Source organism: Electrophorus electricus, chromosome 10 (assembly GCF_013358815.1).
Source record: "Electrophorus electricus isolate fEleEle1 chromosome 10, fEleEle1.pri, whole genome shotgun sequence".
NCBI classification, from domain to species: domain Eukaryota; kingdom Metazoa; phylum Chordata; class Actinopteri; order Gymnotiformes; family Gymnotidae; genus Electrophorus; species Electrophorus electricus.
In genome coordinates this window covers 1,607,507-1,628,328 of record NC_049544.1, presented here as the reverse complement: position 1 = coordinate 1,628,328, position 20,822 = coordinate 1,607,507, and the positions used below count along the sequence as shown (strand labels likewise).

At 39.9% G+C, this 20,822-nt stretch overlaps 2 protein-coding genes across 5 annotated transcripts; both read right to left on the bottom strand.

Annotated features, from left to right (window-relative positions):
* Positions 1–743: 743 nt before the first annotated feature.
* On the bottom strand, positions 744–2,796 carry tyrobp (transmembrane immune signaling adaptor TYROBP). 2 transcript variants are annotated; one of them, XM_035530998.1, is made up of 5 exons: positions 2,630–2,796; positions 2,298–2,318; positions 2,034–2,219; positions 1,841–1,908; positions 744–1,612 (listed from the first exon to the last, which is right to left on the bottom strand). In XM_035530998.1, the coding sequence occupies exons 1-5, from the start codon at positions 2,673–2,675 to the stop codon at positions 1,544–1,546; spliced, it is 390 nt and encodes a 129-aa protein (XP_035386891.1). In that variant the 5' UTR covers positions 2,676–2,796; the 3' UTR covers positions 744–1,543. The 2 variants fall into 2 exon arrangements, with proteins under 2 accessions (XP_035386891.1, XP_035386892.1); XM_035530999.1 differs by having other exon boundaries at positions 2,034–2,189.
* A 1,039-nt stretch (positions 2,797–3,835) lies between these two features.
* Positions 3,836–13,592, bottom strand: hcst (hematopoietic cell signal transducer). 3 transcript variants are annotated; one of them, XM_035530406.1, is made up of 6 exons: positions 13,368–13,591; positions 13,196–13,274; positions 12,059–12,132; positions 5,571–5,594; positions 5,300–5,431; positions 3,836–5,117 (listed from the first exon to the last, which is right to left on the bottom strand). In XM_035530406.1, the coding sequence occupies exons 3-6, from the start codon at positions 12,102–12,104 to the stop codon at positions 5,074–5,076; spliced, it is 246 nt and encodes an 81-aa protein (XP_035386299.1). In that variant the 5' UTR covers positions 12,105–12,132; positions 13,196–13,274; positions 13,368–13,591; the 3' UTR covers positions 3,836–5,073. The 3 variants fall into 3 exon arrangements, with proteins under 3 accessions (XP_035386299.1, XP_035386300.1, XP_035386298.1); XM_035530407.1 differs by lacking the exon at positions 13,196–13,274 and having other exon boundaries at positions 13,368–13,592; XM_035530405.1 differs by lacking the exon at positions 13,368–13,591 and having other exon boundaries at positions 13,196–13,361.
* Between the last annotated feature and the right edge of the window lie 7,230 nt (positions 13,593–20,822).

Genomic DNA, 20,822 nt, shown 5'->3' with positions numbered 1-20,822 from the left:
TAAGTAGCAAAAACATAGTTTGCAGTTTGCAGTTACAGAGTGAAACTGTACAGTTACAGAAAGTGTAGCTACAGCTGAGGGTGCAGCTTCATCTGGATGAAAACAATTACTCATTATGAGACTCCCATGAGATCATTGTGCATTCAGGTACGTCTGACAGTAGAATTGGGTCTTCGCCATCTAACAAAGTGCTGTCGTACTTTTCCAAGACTTTTAACATAGATAACAGTAGCCCAACAGACATTTATTTTGTAATAAAGAAGAAATTAAGAACTACCCAAGGCTGAGTGATGTTTAGAGAACAAAAAAACGCACTCAAGGAGAAACTAAGGCTGTTTATTCATAGTATCTATTGCGTTCTCTCCTGACTTCCCTTCAAACACATTGTTTCCCTGACTTATATCACAGTCATGTGCTGACTGGTGTACTCAATCCCCTTCTTGTTCTTGACAAGGAGGCTCTAATTTAGCACTATCCATGATTCATCTGTTACTCTGTTAGCCAGGACAAATGTTCTTGCCTTCATTAGATGCATTTAATGACATTTACTGTGCTGTAAACAACTTTGCAGCTGCTACAATAGTGTTCTTCAGTAATACAAGGCATGGCATGCAATTAAACATAAAATATCACATACACATATGCATGGAACCCACCCACTCCCACCAACGCACACACACACACACACACACAAACACGCAGGCACACACACACAAACACACACACACACACACACACACACACACACACACACACACACACACACATGCACACACAAGGCACGACCTACGTTGTCATCACAGTCCTTGGGGCTTCCAGCAAGTATACCTTTTTGTTTGAGCTCCCAACATATATGACACAGATAAACAAGGGTCGTTGACTATCTGTTACAAAATTAATTGCTCCGGTCATGTGATGGGAGTGGGAAGAGAACACAGTGAGGGATTGTGGCTCCCAGCCACATGTGACAAGGGTTACTGCTTCACAAGATAGAAAATAGCTTTAAATTGTTTAGTCTTGGTATTTTATAGCACGTATTCTATGTAGCCTATGTATAGACACTGTGAGGGATAAGCAAATGTACCTTTGGTCACTATACACCTCTTAAAATTTAATTACATGGTATACAAGTTTTAATATAAGTTGGCAATTGCAGGTGACTTCCACAGAAATCATACATAAAAGAGGATTTCAGTCCCACACCCAAATCTATTAAAACCTTTAAAGATATGCAGATTATTTCTTGATCAAACATGGTCTTAAATTCTCAATTTGAAGTTGTTATTAAGGCAAGACGTGATTATTCCAAATTCATGATTTAGAGCCATTTTTACAGTTGTTATGATATGTTTAGCTGTGTATAATGCAAGGTGTTTTATTTAAAAAATGGAGTTAATTTACACAGAGCCTGCTAAATAGCATTTAAATTATTTCTCTTTCATTTGTTCTTATATTTTGAACTGAACAAGAACAGCTCACTCAAGAACAGAGTGACAGAACTGGATCTAAGCTCACCATTCTCATTTTACACCAACTGATTCTTTCACATGTTGCCTGATTTCCGATACTGGTGGAGATCACTGTATATATCTGACTGGTCTCCGTGTAGTTCCTATTACAACATACAAAAACACAAGAACAAAGAGAGCAGTTAAAAGCTCTCGAGAAAGAGACAGCTCCCATACCTTCAGAGAACACTGCCTAATCATTTTAATGATTATTGTAATACTATACAAAAATACCCATATGTACATATATATGTTTAAATTACTTATTGTCATTGTCATTGTTCAGAAATGTGTGCCAAGGATATTTCTTATTGTACTGAACTGCATCTCACCTGATAAGGCGACTCTGTCATTTCAACATCCTTTGGCCTGCTCGATGGCTGGCGAAGCTGTCCTTTACCTTAAGATATTAAAAGCTTGTGATTTTGACCTCGAAGTTTAAGTTCTTCAAAGTATACTACCAAGTCTTTCTCCCTCTTACATATATCTACCCCCCCCACCACAAATGCACAAATAAATACACACCTGTCTCACAAGATTTAGTAAATGTGTGTGAGCTGCTCTTCTTCTGTTGTGATGCAAAACAATAGACTGAGATGGCAATAAGAAGAGTGAGAATTATGTCACACACAATGAGCACAATAACTACCCCCATGTTCAGCTCATAGCAGAAGCCACAATCTGAAAGGCAAACAGACAGGCAGCACATATCTACATAAATACTAAGACATATGTTCAGATTATAGTGAGATCACTGTTTATTTTTCATGATAGGATGCCAATAATTACCTTGAGTTGCTGCAACAGAACCTATTAAAATACAGAAAGATTAAACATGAGAATGCCATGTTATTTAGTTATAAAGGTAAGACGAATTGAATTATTTCATTTAACCAAAAGTGGATTGCTATTTATTTCATTTGTTGATGTTCCAAGGTTTATGTGTTTGTGTTAATCAAATTATTCAATGTACACATCGAAAAAAAAACCTTTATTGTGAAGTACAAGCACTTTAAAACATCATACATAAAACCTGACCCATTAATCACCGATTCCCAAGAGAGAGAAAGAAAGAAAGACACTAACACTTGAATGGTGTTAGTGTTGCAACACTAACTTACCAAACAGTCCACAGAGAAGAGCCATCAAAAACAGTTTCCAGACCATGGTGAGATCAAGACGGCTAGGAAAACAAAAAGGCTGGTGAGGATTTGCTGTAACCAAGATGCAGTGTTCCTTTTGAAGGTCATACAGCTGCCCGTTTAGCACAAAATGGCACCTGTAGGAGCTGAGGGAGTTTGCACCCAAATATAAATAGACACGCTGTGGTGAATTGGTGAGCACATGCTGAGTATGTGTCAGTGCCTCTCAGCTTCGGGGGAATGAGGAGGAACTCAAAGGTTCTCTACTGCCTCGCTGATATGATAGTCTCTTTTACACTTCATAAACTTCCAGTTTTGTATATTGTTCTTCAGATGCTATTGCAATTATCTCTTCAGTCTCCCTCCATAAAAATGCCAGATAGTGTTAAGAAAAACAAAAGAAATAGGCAACTAATGTACCACAAAAAATTTACATTTTAGCAATAAGAACTTGCCTGGACAGATATTTTTAAGGTACCTGTATGTATTATATGGGTTTCTAAATTCCTTATTTATTGTGACATATGTAAATTTCAATATATCTACATATAACCTGTTTTTAAACAACAGGATCATAAAGTGAGTGCCTTGATGTTATGTCAAGGGGTGTTGTTTTTCTCTCCTTTCTAGAGAAGGTAAAAATGTTCTTGTGGTTAGGTGATTTCTGCAACGGGCCAGGTCAGCATGTGGTTAGCAAGATGCAGCTTGGTCCTCTGTGGTTCCACACTTTCTGTGCACTTCTGTCCAGCAGAGGAATAACACGCTGTGGCTTTACCTGATAAGCAGTAGTAGCTGAAGAAACACACATCTTGTGCGTGCAATCGCTACTGAAGTCAGCGACTGACTAAAGTTCTGTGGTAGATTTGCTTTGTAGAAAAAAGGAAGAGTAGTCAGTTTGTATTTGAAATATAAGGTGAAACAACACTGTGACAGTGGAATTGATATAGAGTAGTGAATGGGTTTGTCCTGTTTGCATAGAAAACTAGTTACTATAATACCTGGAGGTATGGAAGAGAGCCAAGATAAACTTCTCTCCAAAAAATGTAAGACACTTGTTAACAACTATTTAACTCACATACAATTATACAAAGTGCATACTTGCATACTTGGATAGCCATAACATTGTAAATCATTTCAGTTAAAAGGACCAATAACCACAATGTCAGAGAGACAAACATAAACAGATTACAGATTATTCATATACTGTATTCATATACATTTTTCATCAACAAATAATGTTTTCTAAATGGATTTAGATTTGCCATGTTTGATCTATTTCTACACATTTGTACAGTGTTGATATAGCTCATTTCTAAAATAAAATATAACAAATGTTCAGGTGATGAACATTACAGCAGGAAATGTAAAGCATACAGGATTTGATAAAACAGATTAGACATAATTAAAACCTAAGGGTTTTCCCCATGCTCACTTAGATAATGAGAGATAATGAAGTCCACTCCTGGTAGAAAGTACTGGAGAATTCTACATAAATTCTACATATACATCAGAGAAAAAATATGAAGGTTTCCGCCCAAGAAGCAATTTAGTTGTAAGCTTTTTTTCAGTGAACAAAAAACATGAATAACAGAAAACTTGAATAATAACATCCAACATAATCGGAGTCTCATGATGCACGATCCTTAGATTGCTGTTACATCTATGTTTCTAGAACATTGTTATCACAGTAGGAATATATATTAGTTTGGATTACCAATTAATTTATTTAAACAGTTAAAAACAGCTGTAATTTACTTCTTGTCCAGAATGATTTTCATCTTCTGTGCTGTGGTTCTGCACATGTACTGATTTTGATCATTTCTTGTCAGCAACACATGATTATGTACTTTGATGTATCCTGTATTTACCTGATTTTGTACTCAGTATCCATTTGTCTACACATTTCAGGAAGGACCCGACTGTACGTACTGGTTAGCTTGTATTATCACATACCCTATTAAGTGTAGTGCCAAGTCCATCCCAGCAGAGGGCACAACTAAGTGGCTGTATAAGGTTTTATATGCATTTAAGACCACACAAGGACAGATGTATTATACTGAGAATGATGAAAAATACATTAAAAAAAAAAACAAATTCAAATAATGCAGATACATTAGGATTGTCTGGAAAATAATTAGGCATTATTTAGGGTTTACATTAATGTTTCACATCTTTGTTTCATTTAAGCACGAAAAGAAGTTACATATGTTACAGTTATGAGAGTCTACACTTATGATACAATTATAAAAGTATACAGTTATGACCAGTTGACATAATGAAGTCTTTTCATGGAACAGTTTGTAGACTCTACAAAGCCTCGGGGCCCTAAACAGAACAGAGTATTTTTTGTTCTGAATTAGGGATTAAATGTTATCATATTATCAAAAGTTTCGTACTATCAGATCTTCATCCTTCCTCAGTCGTTATGGTTTGCAGTTTGCTCTGACATTCATGTAGACTTTATCAGCTGTGAAAGGACATATACACACACGAATGTCAAAACGAATTATTGAATATAACTTGGTAAAATGGTAAAATGTGTAAACATATATATGCAGCATTTAGCATATGTTCAAGTCCAGAAAAAGTTAAATATTTTGAAGGTCACACACTGTAAAACAGTATATGACAGACAATAATGGTTTTTACCATTTTCTTTCCTGCATCTACGCTTGCTTGCATAGCAGTATGTGACTCCAACAATGAAAACTGTAAGTATGATGTCACCGAGAACCACGCCAGCCAGGGCACCCGTAGCAATCCGGTAACATGGGCCACTGTCTGACAGTCAGATGGATAAAAAATATAAATATCAAGACCTTATTTATAGAAATTGTGAATTAATTAAAAATATTTACTGTTTATGGTTAGATCTATCAGAAGCAATGCATGTAGTAACTGCTTATAACCTAATGCCTACCAGTGTCTTCTGCCATGATAATAGCTTAAGATGGAACATGAAGGGAAGAAGAGGAAAGAGAGTGAGATTACAATTAAAATTATGAGAAAATCATTGGTGCTAGAACATTTTCACAGTGATGCATCTAAAAGTTGTATTTAATTCTGATCAGAGAAACAAAAGTGAAGCATCCCACTGAAGTAGGTTTTGTGGCATTGCAGCATTGTGAGACAACTGTATGATGAAGAAATGAATGTGGTGTTTTATAATTAGGTACATATATGTGTGCGCGCGTGTGTGCATGCATGCACGTGTGTGTGTGTGTGTGTGTGTGTGTGTGTGTCAAAGTCAAATTTATTTAAATAGCATTTTTTACAACAAGCCAAGGGTGACAGTGGCAACGAGAAACTCTCTAGCGCATGAGGAAGAAACCTTGAGAGGAACCAAGACTCAAAGGGGGACCCATTCTTCTCTGGGTGACCAGGGCACTGCACCATAAACATTGAAAATATGGCAAAATAAATTTCTAGGGTGGTCTTTCTAAATCTGTAGCCTAATGCTTAGCTAAACCACATGTCTGTGTTTACATTCTGTAGTGATGCAGATATTTTGATGCACAGAAAAAAATATTTCAAGGCTATGAAATATATTTCTGTTTTGTGATTTTGAGTCAGGGTCAGCATAATTTAAAATGACTGATTTGGCATAATTGCAGTGTCAATAAACAATTAACAATAATATCTTAGCAACCACTGTTGTCATTAGCAACAATAATGTAACAGCTGAGTGCCTTCATTTATTAGCTATTTCAACATACTTATTCAGTATGAAACTTCATTAAGTCAGATCCAGCTCTTTTGCAAGCTTTACTCAGGAAAAACAAACAAACAAAAAAAAACATTACAATCATTATAAACCACATGAACATGTTATAGTCTGCCTTATAAACCCTTTGGTAACCAGTGATTGCCTGAAGTCTGGGACCCATTGATATCACAAGACTCTAAATTTGTTCTCATGTTGCTCTGCCAGGATTCTATTGTAGTTGCCCTTCCAGTTATGGGCAAGTTTTACTTCCACATTCAATGCATTTATATAGCACTTTTTACAACAGCCTTTGTCAAAAAGCAGCTTTAGAGATGTCTTGAGTTCAAGCCCTGAGTGAGCAAGGCAAAGGAGACAGAGACAAGAAAAAACACACTAAGAGCATGAAGAACTTTGAGAGGAAACAAGACTCAAAAGAAGAACATGTCCTCCTCTGGTTGACACCAGATATCACAAGAGGAACCTTCAGTTTTGCCTTTAGTAACTGAAATGCATGCTCAAATTGGTTGAGGTCATTAAAGAACATTCCATTTCTTTGCCTTAAATAGGTTTTAAGTTTCCTTCACAGTCTTCAGGTCACTGTCCATCTGCACTGTGAAGCACCATCCAACAGGTTTTGAAGAATTTGGCTGAATCCTGGCAGATAATATAGCTCTATATACTTCAGAATTCTTCATGCTGCTTTTGTTAGCAATCACCTCATCAGTAAGAGAACCAGTTCCATTGACAGCCAAATATGCACACACCATAACATGGCCTCCACCATATTGGACACATGATGTACTATGCTTTAGATAACAAGTGAACAGATCCTTCTGATCTCCATACTCTTCTGATCATTCTAGTACAAGTCTGTGTTTACCCCAACCAGAAACTGTGGCTCAAGAGTGAAGTGCATGCAGCACTGAACACACAAACCACTGCTTTTAAGTCCAGGAACATGGAGGAATATCCACTGGTGAGGAAAAATCTCTCACCACCTCTGTGGTTCTGTGTGTAATTCTTTTAAGTGAATAAATGCCCACGAAGCAGCCGGTCCAGATGGCATTCCCAGATGTGCACTCAAAGAATGTGCAGATCAGTTAACTGGAGTATTTACTCACATTTTCAATCTCTCACTCTCCCTGTCTGTGGTTCCAATTTGTTTCTAACTGGTCACTACTGTTCCAGTACCAAAGACAAACTCACTGTCCTGTCTGATTGGTTGGTGCCCTGTAGCGCTAATCTCCATCATAAGCAAGTGCTTTGAGTGACTGGTTAGAGAATTTATCTGCACCTCACTTCTTGCCAGCATGGATCCTTTTCAGTGTGCCTACAGACAGAACAGATCCACTGATGATGCCATAGCCCTGTGTGATGGAGACACCCTCCACCACAGCGTGTTCATATGTACTCTGTGTTTGAGATGCACATACAGTGAGCATATGTATATGTGAATATTTGAAGCACTTTGCTTAAACAGCTGATGAAGGACCTCTGCCCCAAATATTTTGTTTCTCTGGTTGAGTGATTGGTAACATGCATGAAAATGGTAATGTTAATTAGTGAAGACCTGCAAGTGAAGAGAAATATATTGAAATTAAATATTGTTCTTAAAAATATGTTACTAGACTTTAGGTTTAAGGTTAATCTGGCCAGAAAAGTTGATATATTTTAACTAAGTAGGTAAAACAAATATAGGTTAAGAGAAAAATGAATTTACTTGTGATTATTTCTATGGAGAAGCTTTCATTTTGTGTAGGAGAGAAAATAAACTATAGCCTGTGTTCAAGGGAATTTTTATGATGAATTTTCCTGCCAAAAAGACAGGAAATGTCATCACCTAATGTAAGTTTTAGAGCGAAAATTCAAGACAGGTGGTGTTTGAGAAGGTGATAGGTATTGGCACATTTATGATTGCTTGTTGAATTGTGCCTTGAACTTGTAAATACTGAATTTTCCTTTTTGTGAATATTTTTGTTTGTATTGATGGGATATAAATTTCTTTTGCACTGGAGCACTGGAAGCCAATAAACACCTTTTCTTTTGTGTCCCACTTGGTGCGTACCCATGTGCCTTTTCCACAGGACTATTACACCCTGACACTGCACTCATCCCTTTCACATCTGGACAAAGGGAACACATGTCAAAATGCTGTTTATGATGCATTTATGAGAACTTGACTGCAGATCCCATCCAGTCCCACCACCTTCCTTGTGTTCACTCCCTTGAATGCCAGTGACTCGTTTGCCAGAGACTTGTCCTCGTGATCTTTTGTCCTCAGTCCTCATTCACAGCCCCTGCCACATGGTTCTAGAGCCATTCTGCAGTAGCTGTTATATTTTCCTCCCATAGTATCACTTCGCCTCCCTCACTGCTCTGCAAACTCTGTATGCTGCAACCTTGTAATTGTCCATTTTCCCGCTGATGTGCTGCATTGGAACAAGCTCCAATCTGAGTCATCCAGAGTCATCTTGCAGGGTGGCCACTGATTCGTCGGCCCATTGTGTGACCTCCCTGCAAACCTGAACCTCTGGTCTCCTTGTCATCCCTGGTGGGGCAAGTGATGTGTTGATAAATATTAGGTACTGTGCAATTGAAATGCCTAGCTAATTAACTACAGTTAGCACAGGGTTTCGGTGCTGTGTCTGAAACTGTGTGAGAGCTTCATGAAGTTTGTAAATGTTGCTGACTATCAACCTGAGGAAGGCTGTAAGGATGAAACTTGAGGGTGAGCAGCTCCAGGTTGGGTGTGCAGGAGCATGCAAGAGTAAAAACATATGCTGTTCACCATCACACACTCTTCACCACCCCTCGGCTTTCCTGACTTTGTTGTCCTGTCTGTGTGGTATACCAAGAAGAACTCATCTGGCTGGATGGTCTGGCTTGGGACCGCTGGTCTCAGCCATGACTCAATGAAGCAAAGGAGATTGCAGTCCCAAATGTCCCTCTAGAATCCTCTGGAATCCTGGCCCAAAGGTCATTAAGCTTGCTCTCCAGAGACTGGACATTGACTAGTCAAATGCTAATCAGGGTTGCTCAATGTGACTGAGCCCTCAACTGGTTCCTGATGCCGGCTCGCTTTCCTTGGGGTTGCCATTTCACGTTGCCTCCCTTGTTCTCCCTCGGGTTCTTGGCTAGTTTGGATCCAGAGTTAAAAATGAGAGGTGTGTGGACTGTAAACTAATAGAAACAAGTGTGTTTCTGTCATAGCTAATGTGAGCCATGGTGATACGAAAAAGAGCCTAAAGTAAGTGAAAGCGCAAAAAAAATAAAACAAAAAAAAACCAAACAAACCGTGAGCAGAATAGTCATGATGGCAGCCAACCTCACTGGTGCCATCTTGTTCGTTACCATTCACACAGGTCATGTGGTAAAGAAGGCACAAGATGACCTGCGGGCAGTGTTGGCTCAGTGGTTAAGGTACTTGACTTTTAATTGGAAGGTTGTCCATTCAAGCCCCACCACTGCCAAGTTTCTGTTGGGCCCCTGAGCAAGACCCTTAACCCTAAATTGCTCAAGTTGTACTCAGTCATAATTGTAAGGTGCTTTGGATAAAAGTGTCAGCTAAATGCCATAAATGTAACAGTACCTCTTTGACCTCAGAAGATTACAGAGGTTTGGTATGAATGCTTGTATGCTTAAGATGTTTAGCACATGCACTGTGGAGAGCATCCTGTCTGGCTGCATGACTGCCTGTGGTTGACATCACTGCTCTGAACCAGAAAGCTCTCCAGAGAGTGGTGAGAACAGACCAATTCATCAAAGAGGCTGAAGTCCCATCACTCCTGGAGTACACCAACTGCTTTCTGAGGAAAAGAGAGTCCGCCAATCCAAGATACAGCATGTTCTCACTGCTGCCTTCCAGCACCATATAATCCAGTACTGGACAGCTTCTTTCAGTCAGTTACACAGTAAGTATGGCCTGTACTCTCACATAACACACTCACATGAACAATCCTGCCCTCTCCACCATATGACCCACATTAATCTGCACTTTATTGACAATAATAATTGAAACATATTTTATTGAAAATAGTTTAAATAATAACATATAGTATCTAATAACACTACATACAGTGTGTACTCAATGTTTGTTTTTCAATGGTGTACATAGGTATGATGAATGCACGATGTGTTCAAGGAGTGTGCATGAACAATGTTTATGTAACTGTCTGCACGTTTCTACATTTTTGTCATTTTTAGCACAGCTGTATGTATGTATATATATATATATATATATATATATATATATATATATATATATATATATATATATATATATATATATATATATATATATCTTGCCTCTTTTTTCTCCCTTTAGAATATATTGCATATAGGATATATACATAGACACACACACCCCCATATATATATATATATATATATATATATATATATATATAGTAAAATACTGCCAGACTGTAAGGAGGAAGAACTTACATTTGAACTTTTCACTCACCTTACTCCTGTGTAGGTGTGATGTGACAATAAAGCTGATGTGATTTCATCTTTATCTGTCCATAACATGTTGCCTGAGAAAATTTTTTTTTTCCAACTCTAATCTGGCCTTCCTGTTTTTGAGGCTAACTACTGGTTTACATGTTGTAGTAAACTCTTTGTGGTAAGACAAAATCATGGTGATTGTTCAATTTAACAACATTAAGCCAACCTCCTGGAGGGTGGTCGGTTGTGAAGAGTTTTTTCCTTCACCAGGGAACAAATTCATCTGTCATCCTCCGCAGTTGTTTTCTGTGCCTTTTGGTGTTTCTGAGTCACTGATGTGCACTAGGCTTGGGTCTGATGGGTTTGTTTGATTTTCCAGTCTAATGATGGCTTGTTTCATTCATTTCAACTCTTTAGATTTATTATTGAAAGAAAACAGCAACAGATTCCAAATGCCACAGTTAAAATCAATCAAACCAGTGTTTTTGCAGCTTACTTTGAAGTAAATTAATGAAGCAATTAATTACACCTGGCCAACCAATTACTTTTGAGCCTTTAAACATTGGGGGGGGGGGGGGGACTATCTACAAAAATGGCCATAATTCCTTTACTGACCATACGATTTGGATGTAAATGCCTTCATAATAATGGGCAAAGTCTGAACTTTAATCTCATTCATTATTTAATTTCAAGATTCTGTGGTAGACATCTAAAATAATAGCTTCATTGATGGCCAAATATTTATGACTGCAACTGAAAAGAATAAGAAAAAATGTTTGGACTCTGTCTATTTCACTTGAGTCAGATTTATGGTATTACCACTTACATTTTACCATTTAATTGTTACTATTTTACTGGACCCATTAGGGATATTTTGATTTTGAGATTTTCCACCTTCTCTATAGCCCAAAGTTTCCATTTCTTAGTAAATCCGGCCAACTCTCATATGCCTAAATGGGCTGTAGGTGCATCACACTTTTAAGTGTGTTGTATTTTATTGGGTTTGAACTTCTTCACAGTCTTGTATAAACATTTGCATTCAAAATACCTACATAATTTTGTTACAGACACTACATCTCTGTAAATATATAAAATGTAAATTTATAAAATAGAACAACTTAGATTGCTACTTCAAAGGAAGAAACACCCACTTAGAGTTAACAGGAAATCAGCAAAGATAACGTATGACTGTGGTGGTCTGACATAATATATGAACAAAAGGAAAGAATAAGGTGTGAAACGACACATAAGCTTACCCAAAAGATTAAAGAGCAAGAACACAAGAAAACCTGCGTTTGCCATTTCCTGCAAAAGTCGTAGTTTTGTATGCCTGCAAAAACAAGACAAAGCTATAAGAAATCGATCAGAATGGCACAGTCTGCATAACATAAAGAACAATGTCCCAGCAACAACAACATGTCTCTGTGCATGTGTTTACTGTAAGACAGCTAGTCCTCTAAATAACATTAAGCCTTACCGCAAACCCTAAGCTCTACAAGGATATGAAGTAACCATGACCTGTTGTCTTTTTGAGAAGGCTGGACTGGATTTTTTTTTCTATAAGTCTATAAGCATTTATATGTTGATATAGAAACACTGCTTAGTCTTTCCAGCACAGTTGTACTGGGCAAACTATTAAAGAAACATCAACTTATTCACACCCCTCTGTACTTGTATGGCTCAGCTGTTGCACATGTCATACTACCAAATATTTTGAATCAGTGTCATTGTCTTTATTCCCATTCAATGAAAGCATGCAGAAAGCAAACAAAGAAGTGAGTGTGTGTGTGTGTGTGTGTGTGTGTGTGTGTGTGTGTGTGTGTGTGTGTGTGTGTGTATGTATGTATGTATGTATGTATATATATATATATATATAAAGGCATCTAATCATCTTATTTACAAGCGCTGTATTCTCTGGGGAAATTAGCCATACAATTAGCCATACCAACTCTGCCTGTTCTCCATCTCTCCATTAGAACCACAGACCAGAAATTACATTATATTATTTACATACACTGCATCACTCTTCTGCAATGCAAAACATACATATATGTTTTGTCTGACATATTCATTTGTAAATGTTCTAAACTGTAAACAGTTCTCCTATATTGTGTTATCGTCGCCGTGTACAGTTCCGGCCTATACAGACCTTACTGGGCTGCTTTGTGTAGTTATGAGAAACAGTCAATTCAATGAGAGAGTCTATGTGGATATACGAACATTTATACATATATAATGGATCTGACTGCTGCTTTTTCATAACCTTATGATTGTATCAATTCTTCCTATAAGACTATAATACCTATAATTACCTTTGTGGACATTTCAAAAATCGTATCACAACACATTAGAAGAAAGGCCTGCAGTTAGTGGCAAACGAAAGTGTTGCATACCTCAATCTTCTCTGATACACAAAACTTCCACAATCACATCCAGCTGTTATCCGAAATCTGTTTAGTCTCAGAAATTAGACTGCAAAATAAAAGGCTTCAGTCTATCCGAAGTGTCGTGATCTGAATATAAAACATCGGGACGCCAGTTAAGGGAACGTAACGTTTAACTCACCTAAAATAGGAACACTGCCTGTTGCAATCGAATTTCGAAGTCAGTTATTAGCGGAAGTTTTCCGCTCTACCCACAACACCACAATCCCTCGTTTATGCGTCATAGTGATGTGTGTTGAAACAGATACGTGAACCGACATGTTAAATTGACCTACAAAGAAACATATCCTAATTAACTTTCACATTAGGCTACATTATTTCATTACTAGCATACCAGCGACCGTTAATCTCTCTCTCTCTCTCTCTCTCTCTCTCTCTCTCTCTCTCTCTCTCTCTCTCTCTCTCTCTCTCTCTCTCTCTCTCTCAAATGCCTCATGATGGGGGACGATGCAAACTGAAAAATATCTGCCGATTATTACAATATTATAGTCTCGTTATTTAATTGCAAAACACTAGTTATTCGCATGTGCGGTGCTGCATACGTATTCTGTTTGCTCAGGTTTTTATTAGACTACATTTTTTCTCCGTTTACTCGAGTACATTTACGGAGCCCCAAAATGTACTTTTACATTCGTCAACGTTGCTCCCGTTACATTAATAATGTGCCTTATTAATATAAAAGTAAAGTGGGATTCGATATCAATGATATTCTCAGGAAAAAGGCTAGTTAGTTACGTAGTTATAAACTACAGGCAACAAAACCAAAATGCAGCTGCTGAACTAAACTCATGTCGTGCAGCGATACGTGCCCTAATTTAACCAAATTTTCAATAGTATAAAGCTTATAAAGGTTTCAAGGTTATAAAAATTAAGGTTTGTAACTCGGCAACGTAGGATATCTAGCTAGTCAGCCGGTCTGACTGATCAGTAGCCTAATTGCAAGTTAATTATAACGAACAGTAAGATGTCTAGTGAGTGGCCTTGGGCAAGAGCTCGTAAAATTCCCTCAGATTGTACTAATCACAAGGTGATTACCGAGTCTAATGTTTGTGACTTATGCTATATGCACAACATTTAGCCGATATGAAAAACCTTATGTAGCTTATCAAAATATCAGAGCTATCTATACAGTAAGACACATCAGATAATTTATGAGAGCCTAACATAGTCAATTTGCCCAGATCTTGTTCACAGTCCTTCCATCCCGTCTGGACCCTCACCCAGATAAGAATGCTATAGTTACAAAGTTCCTACGTAAAACAGCTTTGATGGGGGGTTCTGTGGACATAAAATCAGTGCTTTTCTGGATAACAGATGCCATATTGTCCCTGTAGTCTCAGGCAAATGCTATATTGCACTCTTGCCCCACTTTGAATTGCATGAGGCATCTTTTGAGAAATAAAGTGCCACTGTGACAGGTGCATTCTAAACGGGAGTGAAATTGCTCTTGTTCATATCACTCTAAAGCTGATAGACAGTAAGTGGGAAAGGACTTGATTTATGTACCGTAACACTCTGTCTCTGGAATGGGCCACAATCAATCAATACGTCATTGTACGTCAGGATTTTAAGATATGCTAGTGGTAATGGAGCTAATCCTGCTTCCACACACAGACAGAACATTTCTGTACTCAGGTAGAGTCTGAATAATAGAACCATGTACTCATAGCAGGTGTTTCAGTAGGCAAACTGAAGGTGTTTTCTGGGATAAATTCCCATATAAGGAGAAAAGGTACTTTTTAGAACAGTTGAGGTAAACCAGTCATTCTGATATATCAACTGTGATGAGTGCTGTACATCAGCATTCTCACGTGATTTTTTTTTTTTCCAAATGGCAGTTCAGCACTCCAAGATTCAAGATAGAACAAGGATGGTAGTGAACCAACTTTTTTGGGGACAAACAAAATATATAGAAGTCCTGAAACAGAAGTCCTGTTGACTATGGTCCATGACAATTACTGAAACTACCAAATGATGGAGATTTTTTAAAATAAATAGAGCTTTGGCTGTGGTGTTGAGCACCCAGTTAGGGGCTGACATGGCTTGCCAGGCTTTATTGGGCTTGAAAGCCTGCCAGTCAAAGCTCATGACAGACAGGGGCTTGGAGCTGTAAATTCAGGGATAGGCCTTACATACAACACAAGATTCCCATCTAGCGGTGAAGCTGGCTGCAACATGGGATGTTGAGAGAAATTTTTCACAGTCAAATAATTCTGGCCTGGGATGTTTATTGGGAATGTGGGTATGGCATTTTGGTGTGGTGACACTGCTTGTGCACTTACCAGAACAGCATACTGCTGTGTGCTGGGAAGGGAGACATTCTTGGGGAGATACATGCCCTGGTGCATGGGGTGGCAGATATGACACTGCCTTTTTAGGCAGGCAGTTTAAATGCCTCATCCTCTATTTTATTTTATTTTATTTTATTTTATTTTCATCACACCTATGCTGCATCAGAGTCGCTGTAGAAGAGTGACCTGGTTTAAACAGGCACCTGCAAGTCGCAGGTAAGACACTCTGGATAAGACTGCTAAATGCCAAAAATGTAAAAATGTAAATGTAAAATGCAGGAAACTTTTTCTCCAAATTGGCCAGACAAAAGAGCCTGAGCCATATGGCATTTTCACAAGAGAATGCCAATGAGAATGCTCTCAGTCTCCTTCCTCAAGGTGGGGCAAGGGGAGACTTTTCCCAACTATTATATCCACCTTTGTGTGTGTCTGTCTTCCCTGTGTTCCAGGTTTTGCATCTAACTCACCAGTGTTCCCATCCCTGATTCATACCAGGTTTTCCAGTGAGCTGAGGACCATATAAAAGGAAAATGAAGGGAAGAAGGGCTCATCTTAGGGCTCATTAGAGAAGAGATGGCTGCTAGTGCTTTGACTTGTGGCTGTATTTTTATATTGTGAATCCTTCGATTTGTGTGTATGACTTTGGCTTTGGAACCCTCAGAGGTTATCCTGCACTTATCATGCACACCGGGTTAACATCGAGTCTTACAGATAGTCTTCAGAGGAGCCTATGCAGTATGATTCTGCATGTCTGACTCCTGAGGAGAGACTTAGATGCATCCAAGATGGTCTTTGCCTTTACTATGGTGAGACAGGACACATAATTCGTGAATGTCGGGAGTGACACCGTTCTACGCCGATTAAGGGAGTACGCGGAAAACCCACTTTACGAGCTAATGCGGGGAGTCATCCAATGAAAAGGTTGGTATGGAGTTCTTTCACTATCTCAGTCTCCATCTTTTCTCAGTCTTCTCCTTGCGTGTTTTCAGCACTACTAGACTCTGGGGCGGAAGGGAATTTCATCCACAATTACCTCGTTCAAGACCTGGGGATTCCCGTGGTGCCCCTATCCAGAACATAACGAGTAGCTGCCCTAGACGGTGCTCTAGCAGGCATTGGATCCATAACACACAGAACAAAGCCCATCCTTCTGGCTACCAATGCTCTCCCTTCAGAACGCCTTTCTTTTCTGGTTATTAAGTCGTTGGAAGTACCTATAGTCCTGGGCCTGCCCTGGTTAAAACACCACAATCCACATATCTCTTGGGTGGATCAGGAGATCATTTCCTGGTCGCTGTACTGCATCCAAAATTGTCTTAGTCTTTCAATGCCTAGGATCCATGCCACAACTATCGAAAGCCTGGAGTTCCCCAAGAGTACCAGGTTCTCATGTTCAGCAAAGAAAGAGCTACTCAACTTCCCCCTCACTGATCGTATGACTGTGGCACAGATGACTAGAAGGAGCAATACTACCCAAAGTGCGTGTTTACCAACTTACTCAGGAGGAGGAGTGGGCAATGGAGACCTATATAAAAGAGGTTCTGGAACAGGGCTTTATACAACCTTCCACCTCTCCCATTGCCTCTGGTTTCTTTTTCATCAAAAAAGGGACAGAGGTCTGTGACCAAATCTCCAAACGGTACGCTTACCCTTTACCTCTGGTTCTGGTCGCACTGGAACAACTTAGAGATGCACAATACTTTACAAAATTGGGTTTAAGAAGTGCCTACAACTTGAACAGGATCAAGAGGGGAGATGAGTGGAAGATGGCCTTCATCACTACAAGGGGGCATTACAAATAGTGTCGCTGTTCCAGGCATTCGTTAACGACATCCTGCGGGAGTATATCGCAAAGTTTGTCATTGCCTATATGGATGACATTCTTATTTATTTCCCAGACCTCGAATCCCACATCAAGCATGTACGTTTGATACCACAGTGTTTACTTGACCACCAGCTGAGCGTTAAAGGTGAGAAATGCAAGTTCCATCATCAATCAATCTCATTTCTAGGGTATGAGATTAGTCATAGCACTATAACGATGGACGATAGGAAGATTGAGGCTGTTCTCCAGTGGCCAATACCCACAACTATAAAGAAGTTGCAGAGCTTCCTAGGTTTCGCCAACTTCTATCGTCGCTTCATCAGAAACTTCAGAAGAGTGGCTTCTCAGCTCAACTCAAACTGCTCAGCTCAAAGGGGGTGCTACTAAATTACGTTGGACTCCAGAAGCAGAACAGTCTGTCAGCCAACTCAAGAAGGCTTTCACTAGAGCACCTGTTCTTAAGTACCCTGATCCCTCTGCCCACTTTGTAGTAGAAGTAGACACATCTGAGGTCGGTGTGGGGGCGGTACTGTCTCAGGGAACTGAGGATTCCAAGTTGCATCCAGTGAATTTTTACTCTCACAAACTAACACCAGCAGGGCGTAACTACAGCATAGGAGAAAAGAAGCTCTTAGCAGTAGCTCTGGAGGAGTAGAGACACTGGCTTGAGGGAACTAACCATCCTTTCCTAGTCCTCACTGACCATAAAAACTTGGAATACATGCGTGCCAAATGTCTCAATTCTCGTCAAACCTGCTGGTTTATTTTTTTTTCTCACGGTTTGACTTTTCAATTACTTACTGTCCAGGCTCTCGCAACATTAAGGGTGATGCCCTATCACGTATGCACCTGGGGGAAATGGGTGCCGAAGATGCCATACACCATTCTCCCTACACAGATAAAAGTCACGTCAATAAGGTGGGAGATTGATGAGGAAATTGAGGAGCTACTGACAGACACAGAGATCCCTGTGGAATGTCCAGAGAGTAAACTCTTTGTACCCATTAAATGTCACGATAAGTTATTAACCTGGGTACACTATCCCTGGCAACTGGACATCCTGGGGAGACCCGCACATTGCAACTGCTGTCAAACCAGTATTGGTGGGAGTCACTAGTCCCTGCTCATGAGGTAAGTTCATGGCACTCCCAGTGCCTGAACGACCTTGTACACACATAGCAATTGACTTCATTACTAACCTGTCTGAATCTTTCAGTCACACCACCATTCTTACAGTAATTGATTGGTTTTCACGGGGAGTTCACTTTATTCCCATTTCCTGTCTGCCCACAGCTTTCCAAACTGTGGAAGCCCTCTTTAATAACGTTTTCCGCAACTTTGGCATCCCGGAGGATATCTTATCGGATCGAGGCACCCAGTTTATGTTGCAGGTCTGGTCTGCATTTTCCAAGCACTTGTGACTGAATCTTACATCCAGCTATCACCCTCAATCTAATGGCCAATGTGAGAGAATGATTCAGGAAGTGGACAAGTTCTTGAAAATGTACTGTTTCAACCATCCTACCAACTGGTCCAGTTATCTCATTAGGGCAGAAATGGCGCAAAATTCGCTTATAAGCTCGACCAAGGGTATGACTCCCTTCAAGTGCATCCTTGGCTGTCAACCCCCCATGGCCCCTTGGACCACAACATGGATGGAGATACGGGCAGTGGACATATGGATAAGATGCAGTGAGGGAGTGTGGGAGGAGACACACCAACACATCGAACGGGTGTTGTAGAGATGCAAAGAAAAGGCAGACCATCACCAAGGGGTGGCTCTGGTCTACAAGCCAGGAGACAGAGTGTGGCTATTCATGAAAGACTTGTGATGCACTGGGATGTGTTGTAAACTAAGTCCGAAATACATAGGTCCTTTCAGGATAGTGAAACAGCTTAACGAGGTTACATACCAGCTCGACTTACCCTCTCATTACCACATCTCACGTGCTTTCCATGTTTCCCTTCTCAAACCTGCATTGCAAAGTCATTGTAGGACCCCTTGATGACGTTTTGCTCGGCGTCAAGCCTCCCCCATCCATAGACTTCGGTGGGCCTCCAGTTTATGTTGTTCACCAGATCATGGACTCTCAGAGGTGAGGGGGCAGTCTTCAGTATCTGGCAGACTGGGAGGGCTATGGTCCTGAGGAGCAGAGCTGGGTCCTGGCCAAGGATGTCCTGGATAAGGGCATGCTCGCCGATTACGACCAGTGTTTCCCCGATAGGCCTGCTCCTCATTCCAGGGTTAACCTCACAGCGTGTTCTCCTCTGGTCGCATCTCTGGTATGTTTGAATGTGTAGAACCTGCTTTTCAACCCTTTATTTTCCAAGGTTGTCTATCTCATGATGATGAGGGACAACGGCCAATCACGGGATTAAGGGATACTGGTACTGCTGTATCACTTATTTTGGAAAGCGTGTTGCCACTGTCATCAGATACAAACAGTGGTAATGACGTGTTGGTGCATTATGAGTATTATGAAGCTCCCTGTACATGATCTGTTCCTACGCTCAGGTGTATATTCAGGGCTAGCTAAAGTGGCGACACACCACGGACAGTCAGTTTGAATTGCATCATTCATTTTAGGTAATGACATAGCTGGTGATATGGTGTTCCCTGTGCCTGAGGTAATGGCGAATCCTGTGGAGGTTAGTGAGTCTGCACAAGAGGTATTATGCACATTTCCTGCTTGTGTTTTGACCCGTGCTCAAGCATGGAAACCCGGTATCTCTTCCTTTCAGGGGAAACACTTCATGTGTGATGTGATGCCCCTGTGTTTGCAGGGCCTAAAGAAAACGTTGTGCCTCTTGTTCCTGATCTGGATCCGGAGATGCCAGATCTCATGACACAAAAAGAGTTCTGTACTACCTTTGGTCTACCTTAAATGTATCCAATGAAATAGAAGGACTAATTTCCTTTCAAACCTATTTGCCAAAGTAACATGCGAGTTAAATATCCAACACTTCTCCAGTGCATATCACCCTGAGTCTCAAGGTGAGTTGGAAAGGTTCCATCAGACTTTTAAAAAATATGCTGTGGTCTTACTGTGCTGAGTATGATAAAAATTGGGATGAAGGTGTTCCTCTGCTCCTTTTTGCTATCTGTAACACGATTCAAGAGTCTTTGGGGTTCAGCCCTACTGCATTGCTTCTCGGACGCACAGTGTGCGGTCCACTGAAAGTTTTATATATTCAGTGGTTGTCATCTAGTCCCAAGATTAGTGTTCCCCTTTGTGATTTCACTGCTAAATTATGTAATCGAATGCACTTTAGAAAACTTGCCAAATGCAATCTTAGTGACTCTCTATGAAGCTATGGAGGCAATATATGACCAAAAGGCTGTCGGTCATTCTTTTGAGGTTGGTGACATAGTATTGGCCCTTTTGCCTACGTCAGAATCTTTCTTGAGTACAGGCTTTGCAGGCCCCTATTTGATAGAAAAAAAGATTCTCCCTTATCC

Bases quoted from the DNA above. Each gene is read 5' to 3' on its own strand.
- tyrobp (XM_035530998.1), bottom strand. From the start codon at position 2,675: ATGGTCTGGAAACTGTTTTTGATGGCTCTTCTCTGTGGACTGTTTG. The intron at 1,909-2,033 runs GTGTGTATTTAT...TAATATCTTAAG, and splicing joins TACTAAATCTTGTGAGACAG to GTAAAGGACAGCTTCGCCAG. The intron at 1,613-1,840 runs GTGAGATGCAGT...ATGTTGTAATAG, and splicing joins TGACAGAGTCGCCTTATCAG to GAACTACACGGAGACCAGTC.
- hcst (XM_035530407.1), bottom strand. From the start codon at position 12,104: ATGGCAAACGCAGGTTTTCTTGTGTTCTTGCTCTTTAATCTTTTGG. The intron at 5,595-12,058 runs GTAAGCTTATGT...TTCCATCTTAAG, and splicing joins CTTGCTCTTTAATCTTTTGG to CTATTATCATGGCAGAAGAC. The intron at 5,432-5,570 runs GTAGGCATTAGG...TCTGACTGTCAG, and splicing joins TATCATGGCAGAAGACACTG to ACAGTGGCCCATGTTACCGG.